The sequence below is a fragment of the Pseudorca crassidens genome, chromosome 1, assembly GCF_039906515.1.
Source record: "Pseudorca crassidens isolate mPseCra1 chromosome 1, mPseCra1.hap1, whole genome shotgun sequence".
NCBI classification, from domain to species: domain Eukaryota; kingdom Metazoa; phylum Chordata; class Mammalia; order Artiodactyla; family Delphinidae; genus Pseudorca; species Pseudorca crassidens.
Genome location: NC_090296.1, coordinates 75,385,292 through 75,398,670, shown reverse-complemented (window position 1 = coordinate 75,398,670; position 13,379 = coordinate 75,385,292). Strand labels below are relative to the sequence as shown.

Genomic DNA, 13,379 nt, shown 5'->3' with positions numbered 1-13,379 from the left:
TTTCTACTTGACACAGGAACCACCTCCTGCTTTGTCCTGAAGGGTAGCCCCCAAGACTGAGGAGGAAAGAGGTTAAGTAGATGAGACAGAAAATCCCATCCAATGACTATCACATGACTTGGCAACTGGGGGCAGGGTTGTGGTAAGAAAAAAGAAAGGCAGTTTTTAGACTGGGTTAATCAGCTGTGTATAAGCCACTGCTATTCGGCAAAGGAACCTATCTGAACGTTGAACCAAGTAAGTGACTCGTTGTTTTTCTTCTTTTGACCACTATGTTTGGCAATTATCTTTGTTAAATATTTTCCCAACTCATCAGCTTGGGAAACACTTCTTAGGTTGTTGAAAATCCCTCCAGCAGGTAATTTAGCAAGGGATGGTTTGAGGGGCAGGGACTGAGTTTCTGATACAATCCAGGGTGGGTATGTGCTGCAGTAGTCTTCTTGGTCCACTCTCCATCCAGGAGAGTTTTTGTGGCCTTCCCTCTACCTGACTAGCCTTAGTGAACCAGCTTACTTAACACCCGTGCATTCACCATTTACAGATCTGGGTAATGACCAGACCTGTACTACAGCACATCTAGTAAATATGAGGTGCAGTGGTGAGCATGTTAGACCAAGAGTTCAAAGACTGAGTTCCAATCCTCTTTGACGAGCTCTGTGACTTCACTGAACTCGAGTTTCCCTCTAGCTGGTTCAAATGATTTCCCAGGTGTCTTCCAGCTTTAGCACACTAAGATCCTGGTTATCATCCAGACCAATTCTAAGGGACAATATAGTAGGAAAAGAGAGGAAGTCCAATGATGTGAATGTCTTATGACCCAGTGGGAATTCTGGGATTTAATAAAAAAAGATGCTGAAAAAGGAATCAAAACTCTCCCTATGTGTCCATTACTTAGATTTTGTGTGACTTCAGGGGTTTTGACAATTGACAGCTGAGGCTCCTTTCAGTCCTGTCATCTATTACTCTGGTTCAATGAATGGAATCTGGGGTCTGGAGACCTGAGAGTCAGGCCCAGCTCAGCCACTATCTTAACCACCCTTAGCTCCAGTGACTTCCTCTGTAAGATAGATCTAATAATATCATCTCATGGAGTTTGTTACAGTAGTATTTTTTGAGGTAGTGTAAGCACAAGCCATTTGTAAGTAGTAAAGTACTTATAGAAATGGTAGTCATCTATGAGTATTAGCATCCTTTTAATAGACTCCAAGTCTTTTTCTTCAATGGCTCTTGGTCCAGCCATCGTGTCCTTCCACCTCTAACTGAGGCATAGTCCTTTCTGATTGACTTGAACCTTACAGTTATGTTTCTGCTGACAATAGCCATTTGACAGTTAATTCCTTTTTCCCTGTGAAAATGTGATCCTGAAGCAAGATCTGGGGGTAAGAGATGACAGGTTTGAGGAGATAATAGCAGTAAACATAGGGACGTCCCTCAATGTCAACACTCAGAAGATAACACACATCAAAGAAGCTGCCAACATGAAATGCTTAGATCTCAGAAACCCTTGCAAAATTCTATGACTCTAGCTAACCCACCCCCTTCCAAACAGAAGCACTAGGCAGGGGGCAAATAGGTAGTAAGGTTTTTGGTCGTGATGTCTGAAATGGTGTGCTGACAGCACAACTCACCTTTGGAAACGGGACTCAACTCATCGTGGAACCGAGTAAGTTATGCATTTTATTCAGTGTGTTTATTCCCTTGGAGTTGTGGCATAGTCCTGAATAAACGCAACTTCTTGAGAAGTTAGGAGGTTCTAAATGGGAAATCCATTGTTGTTGTTACAAAGAGCCAGGGGAAAATTGGAGGACAAATTCACTAGGTTTCTCTTAAGAACATATTCTACGTATGCTTGGAAACTCTGTTCTGAGGATTAGTATTGATAAGTCTTCTACAACTGCTTAAATAAAGCCCTTGGTCAGGCTTCTGGCCCTCTGGTCAGGGACTGGGACCAGGGAAAAGGCAAGTTCTAGATAAGGCGAATCCACTGTTTATGAGGAAAAAGAGTCATGGTCACAGCGTAGGAAGAGGGAGGGTTAGAAAGAAGAAAAATATGATTAAAGAAGGAGTTAGATCAAAATAGCCTTCTCTGCCTCAGACGATAAAAGCCAATCTGCCCTTGTCTCTTTTTTGCTGAGAACTTGCATTAAATCATCTTGCCTGGCTCACACTAAATGTTCTCCAAGGTCCCATTCTTGTCTGGGTCTGCCGAGAACCGTAATGTGCACACCTCCCTTGTTAGCCCTGAATCTGAGGATTCTGTAAAGGTTCAGGAGCCCACATCCAAAGTAGAAACACAGCCCCCAACTTCAAGACAATAGCGAAGTAGTGGTGCTCTCCTAGAGATATTGTCCACCGGCAGTCTGTTCCAGTGTTTGGAAATCCAGGGGTCATATTCAGGTAGTCTGGGTAGCTGCCAACAGTCAGTCACTGGGAGCAGTCCAGAGAACAGCAGTCTTTCAGATGCTTCCCAAAATGCCAAAACCAATGGGGCATTGGTTAGATTCTGATTTTGTTTATTTCAGAGGAAATAAAAAGTGGGGAAATATACATGAATGTGGGGAGGCGATCTGACACTCCTGAAAGGGACTGGTAGTGTCAACGGGGTCTCTGTCTCTCAGAGGGTAATATAAACTTACAGGCATACTTGATTGCCTCTTGCTTCCAGGGAAATAGTGGAATTTGGTGAGTTTTCTTATCTTTGAAGGGAGAGAGACTAGAGCAATGAAAAGAAGGAAAGAAACAGAATCACGTTGTAACTGATTGCAGTCTGATTGATGTTGGGCAAATTGCATCTGAGCAAAAGGTGGTGTGTTTCATTTTCCCTTTAAATCATTTCCACTTGAGATTCAGAGTTATCTGCCATGTTAGAATCAAATCTCTGAGGCTGTGCCTTTGGAAGTCTTCAGAGATGAAACTGATGCTTAGCCCCTCTGTCGAGATGCTGACCTGAGCTCTCCAGGGATACCCCAATTGCTTCTCTGGTTTTCTCTTCCTGCAGTGATCGAGTGTAATATAATGATATGAAGCTCAGGTAGGGGGGCTGAGAATTTCAAATCAAACCCACAATCCTTAAAGTTTTGACAACCTATAATGGCCCTATACAACCATCCTTCCCTTTGCCTAGCTCTAGCCCTAGACTCTTGATTTTTGGGTGATAAGACACAGTAATCATCCTTAAGTTCTATTTCACATGATTACTCTGTCCTCCTGAGGCTTGTATCTAGATCCAGACTCAAGAGAAATTATAAAACAAAAATAAGCAATCCAAAGCAAGCGCTGGCTTCTCTGACCTGTATCCATGACACACAGCACCACTGGGCTCCCCTGTCAGCTACCAATTTCTTGTTCAACCCTCAGGTCCTTAGAAAGCCTTTCCATGGACTCAGGGAATTAGAAAGTAGGTTTGTTGTTATTGTGAGACTCAGTCTGAGTGATGGGGAAGAAATTAGGTTTCTAATCAAAAAGGTGGATTGTGACCCAAGAGAAGGACCGGAATATGAGAACAAGATCTGTGTCTAAACCCTCCTCGGCCTAACATTCATTACAAGAAATGTTAATATTCAGTGCCCCATCCCTGCTCCCAAGCTAATGTGTTCTTCTTGGAGAGCCCTCCCAATAAACGGGATGTTAAATTTTCCATCCTGAAGGCAGTAATTGGTCACCTGTCACCCTCTTCTCTTGCTCTGTCTCAGCCCTGTCCCCTGTCCCAGTGCTTTTTGGCTGGGGATTTCATGCTCACCTCCTTACCCAGCAGTTAAACTATTATTAGCTTCAAAGGGAACTGAGACTCTATGAGTTTGACCCCTGATCTAATAAAGGGCAGCTTTGTAGCTCTCTGAGTGGCAGGGTCTCTAGGCTGGGACCCAGGCTGGAGAGGCAGGATACAGATGTTCTAGCCCAGGCCCCAGGGCCAGCCCCAGGCTGGTTACCTGTGAGGCAGCATCGCAATGTGCTCCTGGGACACCTGACAGATGTTTTTTGGAGCTGGCACCAAACTCTTCGTGGAGCCCCGTGAGTTGATTTTTTTCCATACATTTCTAGGGAGAAATTGACTCCTGGGACTAGGGTTGCCATCCAGTTTGCATTACGTGAAAAAGTATAACTAGGAGTTGGAGTAGTACAGATGGAGTGGGCCACAGTAAAGATATTAGGCTGAGTAGCTGAAGTAGCTCTGTAATTATTTTTACTTAAAAAAAAAAAAAACTTATTTCTGAAATCTTCAGAGCAGCCCAGAAAGCAGAAAGAAATCTAGAAGAATTATACTAATAGTTGGAGCATCAGGTGGAGGAGGGGCAGAGGCCCAAATTTTCCAAGGTGGTTGCTTCATCCTTAGGCATCCCTTTAGCTAAGCTGACTAGTGTGAATGACTTGTTGCCACCTGTAAAATGTCCGGCAGCTGGAAGATTTAGGAGAGAAATGGTCAACCTGGTCAGAGTAATCAGGTAGAGCAAACTTACCTGATTTGTGTTCAAGTTAAATCCCATATTGGCAGAGACCTTTGAAACTGTGAGTGACATTTGTTATCCATGTTGCGATGCTTAGGGAACCAGTAAGACACTCTATGAGAATCTAGAACATAGATGACTTCTAAGTTTATAAATTAAGAAAAATTGTTCAGGAAAGGTATACACTTCTTTTTGTATTGTTTACCAGCACATAACCTTAGCATTAGATGGGTACTCATAAAAAGAGAAAGTCTGAAAATAAAATAACAATTGCCCAAATAAATAGCACTTTGCAATACATGCTGAAATATAATTATGTTTGTGGACCAAGGAGAAAGCCTGGAAATTCTCAAAAGATAAGTGATTACATCTTTAAATTTTAGACTACAACGTAGTGCAAATTTTATACAACTTCAAATTTTGGTTTAGGTCTAATATAAAATAGACTAGGTTACATAGGGCAACTATATTGTATGCATCCAATTTTTATTTTTATTTTTTTTGTGGTATGCGGGCCTCTCACTGTTGTGGCCTCTCCTGTTGCGGAGCACAGGCTCCGGACGCGCAAGCTCAGTGGCCATGGCTCACGGGCCTAGCCACTCCGCGGCATGTGGGATCTTCCCAGACCGGGGCACGAACCCGTGTCCCCTGCATTGGCAGGCAGACTCTCAACCACTGCGCCACCAGGGAAGCCCTGCATCCCATTTTTTAAAAAAGGTTCAATTCAGTCAGATAGCCTTTTCTTTAGTTACCATGACACCAAAGAATGGGTTAAACACTTTACTTTCAAACAATTGTTTTGAACGGATAGACATTAATTGAGAAAGAGGATCTGAGAAAAATGTTTTACCAAACCAATGCATTATGCTCTATCTGAAATGCTGAGTAACAGATTCAGAGCACAATATCCTGAGTGTATGACCTTCTTCAGACATCTGTCTTGTTGGTTATATCACATTATTCAAATTATTCAAGCCAGGTCTCTCCAGCCCAAAGTGATCATTAGCAACTGCCTTTGAAATTAGGTTTTTAAATCCCAAGCAAGGCTTAATTATCCAACTAAATCAGACTACGATTGGGTCACACTCTTAAGTAACGAAGGAGATAGGGTTATTTTGGTTTTGCTTTATAATGGACTAGTTTCCTTTCTCTATAACTCATTTTCAAGCTCCCTTGAAAATCAACTGGAATCCATCTCACCAAAGTCAATATCGTGAGAGAGAAATGCCACAGTTCTGGAGGGAGGTGAGTGAGCAGAACGTGTGGTTTCCAAGCCGTTACTGCTGGGGTTATCGGTGTCTGTTATCAGTGGCTTCAGCTATGCCGTGAAACAAAACAATGAAGGTTTTCTCCTTCCACGTTCCAGAAGAGCCCTTTGAAAAATCCCCAACCCCACTCTGGTTTTAAGGAAAGAAAAAGATGCATATACAGAGTAGCAGATAGATGACTGTCCAAGATGAGGCATGAAAGGAGAGAAGGCCAGGAGGAGACCCAATTATTGTAACCAGTGTTCCACAGCTCCACTTAGAACAAAACAAGAAGAAATGGGCTTAAACTAGTTTTATGTTCCTAAGGACTTCTGAGAATGATAGCTGTAATTCTGATTAAAGACTCAAACGAAACTGTAGGGTGGTCCCTTACATAAGAATTCACCTGAAGGCAGAGAGATGGACCACTTAACTTTAGCAGATCCCTTCCAGTCCAAAAAATGGGGATGACACCCTAAAGTGACACAAACACCTCCATCCGCAGAGTGTTGGAACCAGTTATATAGTCCTTCTCAGACCTTGCCCTGATCTCATTCCAAGGGCTCATGCATTTAAAATAAACCAACTGATTCAGAGAGATTTTCAGCCTAACTGGATTGTCCAGAGGATTGTTTAATAAAACATAAATATTTGAAACTCAAAAGACTCAAAATACACTTCTTTGTATTTGTCATTTTCTGTCTCTGCTCCCAGCCATATATCTCTTAGCAGCTCCTAACTAGAAGTCAAACTGCTGCATTTCATGTCTACTTCTCTTAGCCATCCTTTCATAGAGGTGCTAACAAGCTCAGGTCACTAACAGGATGCAGGAAAGTCTGGATTGTAGTGTTTGGCCCCAGAGGAATTGAGGAAAACATCATGGTTTAACTCCCACACATGGATAATCATCTCACAAAATAAACTGATTATATTTACAGAAATTCAGGCTGTTGCCAACCCATCCGTTTTTGTCATGAAAAACGGGACATATGTCACTTGTCTGGTGAAGGAGTTCTACCCCAAAGATGTAACTATAAGTCTGGAATCATCCAAGATAATAAGAGAATATGACCCTGCTATCGTCATCTCTCCCGGTGGGAGGTACAGTGCCGTCAAGCTTGGTCAGTATGGAGATCCAGATTCAGTGACATGTTCAGTTCAACATAACAAACAAACCTGGAGCTCTACTGACTTCAAACCGAAGAAAAATACTTCAGGTAGGTCCTATCTGGCCTCAAGGGGCAGCGATTGTGGGGAAGAAAAGTCAAGGGAAAGAGAAGTTAGAGTTGTAAACTCTTGACAGATCACTCTCAACATGGCGTCACGCTGGAAACAAGACTTAGGCTCAGACTCAAGACTTAGGCTAATTCCCATCATTGACTAGGCATTAAACTCTCTGCATCTCTGCACTGGAATCTAAGATAAAGCACATCTTATTTCATCCCCATCTCTCCTCTTCACCAACCCCTGTTTCCTTCATCTTAAAGACTCTAGGGTTGAAAATTCATGTGAGGTCTAATCTAGTGTGAATGCCATAACAAAGGGCAGTCCAGCTTATCATGGTGTTAATTATTCTAGTTGTTCTTACAAATTAGAGGCATACCTGCATGTGGGCCTCATGGTACAATGGAAAAAAGTCTCAGGACAGGAAGTATGTTGACTGTGCAAATAGCTATAGGACCTTAACCAAGTCACTTCTCTGGTCCTTAGTTTACTTACTTAAAGTCTAAGTAAGTAAAACCTGAAATCCAGTTTTAAAACCTGAAATACCTTAAGCCTCTCGGTTATCATTGTAACCCTGACCACTGCTGTTTGTTCCAGAAAGTCCAAAGCCAAAGGAACCTGAAAACATCAATCAAACTCAAACTCCAGAGACCTGCTATGAGCCCCAAGGTTAGTTGAAACCAAAGGGCCAACTTCAGAACTGAGGTTAAAGCAAACTCTGTCATTGTCAGATGGGGCCCAAAATCATTCTATTTCAAAAGAAAACAAAAACCATACCTGAGCCCAGTTGATTCCCTCTGACTCTCTAAGCAGAGTTTGCCTGGCTGCAAGCATGGGTTTTTCCAAAGCTTGCCTTACTGGATGTGAATAGCAGCCTTAGGTCTCTGAAGGCTATCTGGCACCAAGCTGGGCTTCAGACCAGGAAGAATGATGGTGATTCATGGCAGGCTGGTTTCGGTGCTGTGGGTCCAATTTCTGGAAGGAAATTTAGTCTCTTGCTGAAGCCACCACTGTCATTCTCATTCAATTGCAGTGCAAGCCGGGAAGGTGAACATGATGTCCCTTGCAGTGCTGGGGCTCCGAATGCTGTTTGCCAAGAGTGTTGCCATCAATTTTCTCTTGACTGCCAAGTTATTTTTCTTTTAAGGTAAGAACTAGCTGCTTCTTATGCCTACCTCCACCCAAACTATGCTGCACATGGAGGAAAGGAGTTTAGGAATGGTAAGAAGCATTGAGAAAGGAAAAACACATAGAGACATAATATGATTTACTAAGGTGGACCTTTTCAGATACTCAGCATAACACCCCATCTCCTGTTAGCCTTTTATTTCAAGCCAGACTCAAAATTCATGTAATATAATATAATACCAGCCAATAATCCTCACCTCAAACTCAGGAGCTAAAATAATTGGACCTAAACAGGAGAAATCTTTTTCTTTACTGCTAATTTTGTTTATATGGCCAAGGGACCATGGGCTTTTTGCAAGGCCATCAGTAAAGCTTCACTTGAAGAATATTCAGGGGGAGCAGAACCTATCTTTGCCCAGACAAAGGGGATGTCAACTCTCGATCCTTAATCATAGGACTCGATGTGTAGACCAGCCTATCCCTGGGATGAACCTATGCTCCCATCCTTAGTGAACAGCTCACTACTAGTGACTCAGGATGCATGCAAAGTTGAGGATGAGATGTGAATTATTTGCCTGTTACTTGCATTGCCTCTTCTGGTTATCTTAGACATGAAATTTGACCCGGGGCTTAGGTTTGCCTATGTCACTAACTCACTTTGTTACCTAGGCCAGGTTGCTTCACCTTTCTGGGCCTGGGTTATCACATCTGTAAAACAAAGGAGTGAAGAAGAACTAAAGGAGAGCAGATGGGTTTTATGACTTGTGCCAACATAGATAAACTGATAGTGACTAGCTGAACTATCACCATGTGTAGAAGGGAAATGTGCCAGGATATATTAGTGATGTCTGCAACGGTACAACCACAGCAAGTACTGGCCATCCCCAGGACTGCATGACTGCTATGATTCCTTCCAGCACTGACAGTCTATGATTCTATAACCCTGACAACTTTCCTTCACTTGCAGGCTGACCGGCATGAGAAGGCTACACGCCCTGAAAGAAATCAAAAGCCTACAGAGGTGCTATCTCCTAGGCTTTCAACTTCCTGGTGGTTTAAGTTGACCCGTCCCAGCCTTGCTTAAATGGCTGTTTCCCAAACCAGTTTTCCTTTAAAGGCAACAAACCCAGCTTATCCTTCAGCCTGATGAAAGACAGAAGTCCTGGAGAGTGGGGGCTTATGGTCCCAACTGTTTTACATGCTGCTTTATAAAAGGATATAGAGATATGAAGGTATATAGGACACATTTTTTTTCCTACAACTGACACACTTTGAAAATGGTGTTTTGTTCCTTTGACTTTCTTTGCCTCCAGAAGTAGAAAGCAGGAGCCATCGGGTTCCTAGCCCCATTCTCCAAGAGGAAAATAGATCCTGGGCTTCTACCGAAACATAAAAGGCTCTGCTCAACCCAGCACTAGGTTTGCCCCAAACTAGCGTTCTCATCCACAAAGGCACTTTCTGCTTTTCCTAGTATTTGACAAACAAAACTACATTTGACTTCCTAACACTCTCTGCCCAGGCAATGGGGTTTCTCAAATCTCATCTAAATACCCTCAGAGTTATTAGCAGAGATCAGAGTAAAATGCAGAGGAAATGGGTTTCTCTCTATTAATTGATTTAACGAACATGAATTACTCCAAGTTCTAGGCACTGTACTGAGGGTGCAAAAATACGTAAGACGTGGGTCTTGCTTTCAAGCAACTCATTGTGCAAGTGTTCTGGGAGGGAGGGACAGGAATGAGACCCCGAGATTTCCCCTGTAAGAACAGTGTCTTCATGACCCCCTGCCTGCCCATCCATGCCCAGGAAGTTTGAAGGCACTGGACCTTTGGTGTTGATGGTTTTCTGCCATTCTTCTTTGTCTCTATTGCATGTATTAAAGTGCATTGTGTGCGCCTTGCTTCTGGCTTTCCTCATTGCGGACCATCGCAGGGGGTAAGGGGAGCTGTGAATTCACTGGTAGTCAGACAAAAACCACACTGAGTTTATAGGTCACACCACAGCTTCCTGGGTCCCCAGCCTGCAGGCTCCTGCCTCGGGGACCCACCCCTGGGTTTCCTGCTACTCCAACAACATCAGCGTCCCTGGTGTGGCCTCTGAGCTCTGCTCCTCCCACCTCAGCAAGGCCAGCTTTTTCCGGGTGCACAAACCCAGGTAGCAAATGTCTAGCAACCGAGCACTGTGGGTTCCTCAGCACCTATGTGGGCTGTCAGGCGGGGGCTCATGAGGTTACAAGTGAAAGAGCAACGTTCATCCACAACTCCCCCATCTTTGCCATCTGCAGACTCCTATGTCATGTCCTCACAACCCAAACCAAAGAAAGGAGGCAGTGGCATTCTGAGTCAATGAGTTTAGGACAATCTAGATGGATAAGCCAGGTCCATCCAGGGGAAAACTATTAAAAGATTCCACACATCTTCACCTCATGTGCATCAAGAATTCCTGTTTCCAAAACATTCCCATCTGTTACCTTGGGCCATTCTTAAGAATGTTTCTCTGAAGTTGCTAAGAACAAAACAACACATCCTCATTTTTCAGATGGAAAAAAATATGTCCCCCAGAAAAGGTATGTACCTTGTTCAAGGTCATTCAGAGAGGCAGCGATATTTCTGGGAGCAGAACAAAGTTATCAGGAGTGCCAGCCCCAAGTTCCTTCTACAAGAGCACAGCACATCCCTGAGACAGGGAAGAGGGCTTGTTTTGAAGTTCAGCTAGGCTGAACTTCAGAATAGTCCTGTACATAGCATATGAATGAGCCACCCTCTGGCCTACTTTGATCATCAGTGAAAGGCATCCTAGTATTTTATGGAACCATGAATTTCTTCCACCAAAAGGATGCTCCTGAAAAGATTTAAGGCAGGAGCCATAGGGGATTGCGGCTGCCTTCTGGTGCGGAAACCATGCTATCGTGGATTATAGTTTTCCAGAGCTTTCACGCGTAGAATCTCATGTGACCCCAAAGGAGTCTCCAGGAGATTAGTACACACGCTCAGTAGGTGGCAGAACAGAAGCCCGGAGGCTGAGTCATTTGGCCTGATCCTTTGGCTCCCTCACGCATGTCTTTTCCATCCCTCTCTATAGCGACTGCTCTCCACCTGCCTGTGTTGAAGCCCAGACATACTGCTGCCCAAGCCACCTACTGATACAACCTCCTAGGGTGCAGCTGCAAGGGAGCCCCCAGAAGTGCAGCCCCACACCCCTGGCTCTGTCATTAACCAGATCAGCGACCTTCCAAATGTCCCTCACTTCTCTGGGCTTCAGTGCTTTCCCTATAAAATACCGTCTAAGGCTTCTACTATTTCTAAGATTACATCTAATAACTCTAATAGTTGTTTTAAGGAAGAGACACCCACAGAAGTAGAGGAAGGAGGGATGGATTCCCAGGGCCGAGGGTATATCTATTTTTGACATCACATTGTTGGTTTCCCCTGGAGGTAATTCTCTCCCCTGGGGATACCACTGAGCTCCAAACTCAGGGCCTTTGAAGCTGGGATTCTGGTTTTCACAGACAGCTTTCTGGGAATATCTCAGTGCTCTTCAGTGAAAGAAAAATGTTCTCCAAACACAGTAAGTAAAATGGAGGTGCCAAAGAGAATCCAGGAGAAATAAGGCGGCTATACAAGAGGATGCAAATGAAAGGTAAACCAGGGAAATTCTTTAAAGTAAGTAACTTTGTGTCCAATTTGAGTCTTAAAAGGAAACAGGCTAATTCACAGCAATGGATGAATGATGGAGACTAAAATAAAGACACTTCCAAAAGGCTCTCCTGAAGTTGGCCCTTCACCAGCCCCGTCCTGATAAGCTCCCAGCGCATGCAGCACATCCTTGTCAAGCCCTGCTCTGTATCAGGCACGACCTGGGCACCAGAGTCTCTCAGACGTGCAGTCTCCCTTCCCCACCACGGGCACTCGGGCAGGCAGGGCCCTCTGTGTCAGAAGTGGGGAGATGTCTGCTCCATCGGAAGCCAGGGTGCTCCCCTGGATGTGACCAGGCCTTTTCTTATTTGGAAGACATGTTAGGGCACCTCTAAAGGCCAGACTGGACCACAGAATGACAGGGAAGAAGGATGCTGTGTCCAAGGACGTGAGCTGTCCGGAGAGGCAGCTCTGCCAGGCTGTGCCCAGGGGTTTGTGTGCAGACTTCCTGGACACCTGCATCACCGTGGGACCGCAAGCCACAGTAGTAAGTGGCACTGTCTTCAGGCCTCACTGAGGAGATCACCAAGTGGAAGGTTTTGTGGGTCAGGCTGTGCTGCACGGAAAATCTACCCCGAGCAAGATCCGCATCATGGGATTTAATGTTATTCCTGTGCAGGACAAACTAGAAGGAACGATCTGGTCTTATTTGGTACCAGTATAAGTCTGGATCTAAGTATGTGGTTTGGAAAATGCATTGTAGTGTCACCTCACTGCCACTCACCAGTATCTGCTCCTGGGAAATCTGGGTCACTTGGTTACACAGCACGTCCTTGTCTGTGAAGAGAAAAAAATAATAAAACAGTGAAGTCTTACACTCCGCAGGCACTGGGTCCAGCATAGGCCCATCCGGAGGGAACCCAATGGGCAGAGGCAGGGGAAAGACACAGAGATGAAAATTAAAGGCAGAAAATAACTGGAAAATCCAGTGTGACTGAGAAAGAGTCCAAGCCTTGGAAAGTAAGAAAAAGGGAAATGGGTGATAGAAAGAGCAGGACATAACAATGAGTGTACTTAACAGAAAAACAAAAGGCTGAAGCCCACAAGAAGAATCATCTTCTTTTCATATCAGGGAGGAGGATATAGAATAAAACTGGGCTCCTTAAATCTCTGAGACCGTCTCAGTGCTTCTGAAGGGAAGGAGATGGGAGGGAAGTGAGGAGAGCAGGGCAGCCCTGACGGTCACGTGACTGAATTAGCTGTAATTCTCTGGGGCGCATGCTTCCAACCCAGGAAAAGTTGTTGTTATTGTTTTTGTGGTCCTCAATCCATCCTGTACTAATCTTTTTGTAAAACACAATGAAAATGAATTAGTTTTTAAAAAAGAAAGAGAGACTGCAAGTCCAATGATCACGTACTTCGATATCAAATTGCCCTAAAAGTGGCTTATCCTCCATTTCCACATCCTCTGGTCACAGACCGGGTACCAGTCCAGGATCGCACTTTGAGTAGCACTGTCACACAGCACTAGCACAGCTGCACACACCTGGAGTACTCTCTACATGAGATAAATGAATGAGGACCTTAACCTAGTCTTACATATTTGTGTAAAAAGAAAAAGGAGAGGGTTGGATGAGGTCATTTCTAAAATCTGCCCTAGCCCTGAATTCTAGAACTCTTTTATTTTTGTTGTTGTTATG

General features: G+C 44.1%; 1 protein-coding gene, 1 long non-coding RNA gene and 1 gene segment (V, D, J or C); 2 read left to right on the top strand and 1 right to left on the bottom strand.

Moving 5' to 3' along the window:
* The window catches only part of LOC137226362 (uncharacterized), a 684,033-nt gene extending 671,516 nt beyond the window's left edge, over window positions 1-12,517 (bottom strand). Inside the window, exon 1 of the long non-coding RNA XR_010944326.1 lies at window positions 12,464-12,517. This is a non-coding gene — a long non-coding RNA (uncharacterized lncRNA). The remainder of the gene's footprint in view (window positions 1-12,463) is intronic.
* Window positions 1-13,379, top strand: part of LOC137226319 (T cell receptor alpha chain MC.7.G5-like) — a 282,791-nt gene that overhangs the window by 179,170 nt on the left and 90,242 nt on the right. The gene's annotated exons all lie outside the window — the stretch shown is intronic.
* Window positions 185-9,984, top strand: LOC137226334 (T cell receptor delta constant-like). The segment is given in 5 exon segments: window positions 185-237; window positions 6,631-6,909; window positions 7,514-7,585; window positions 7,950-8,063; window positions 9,012-9,984. Coding segments are annotated over 3 exon segments (429 nt in total).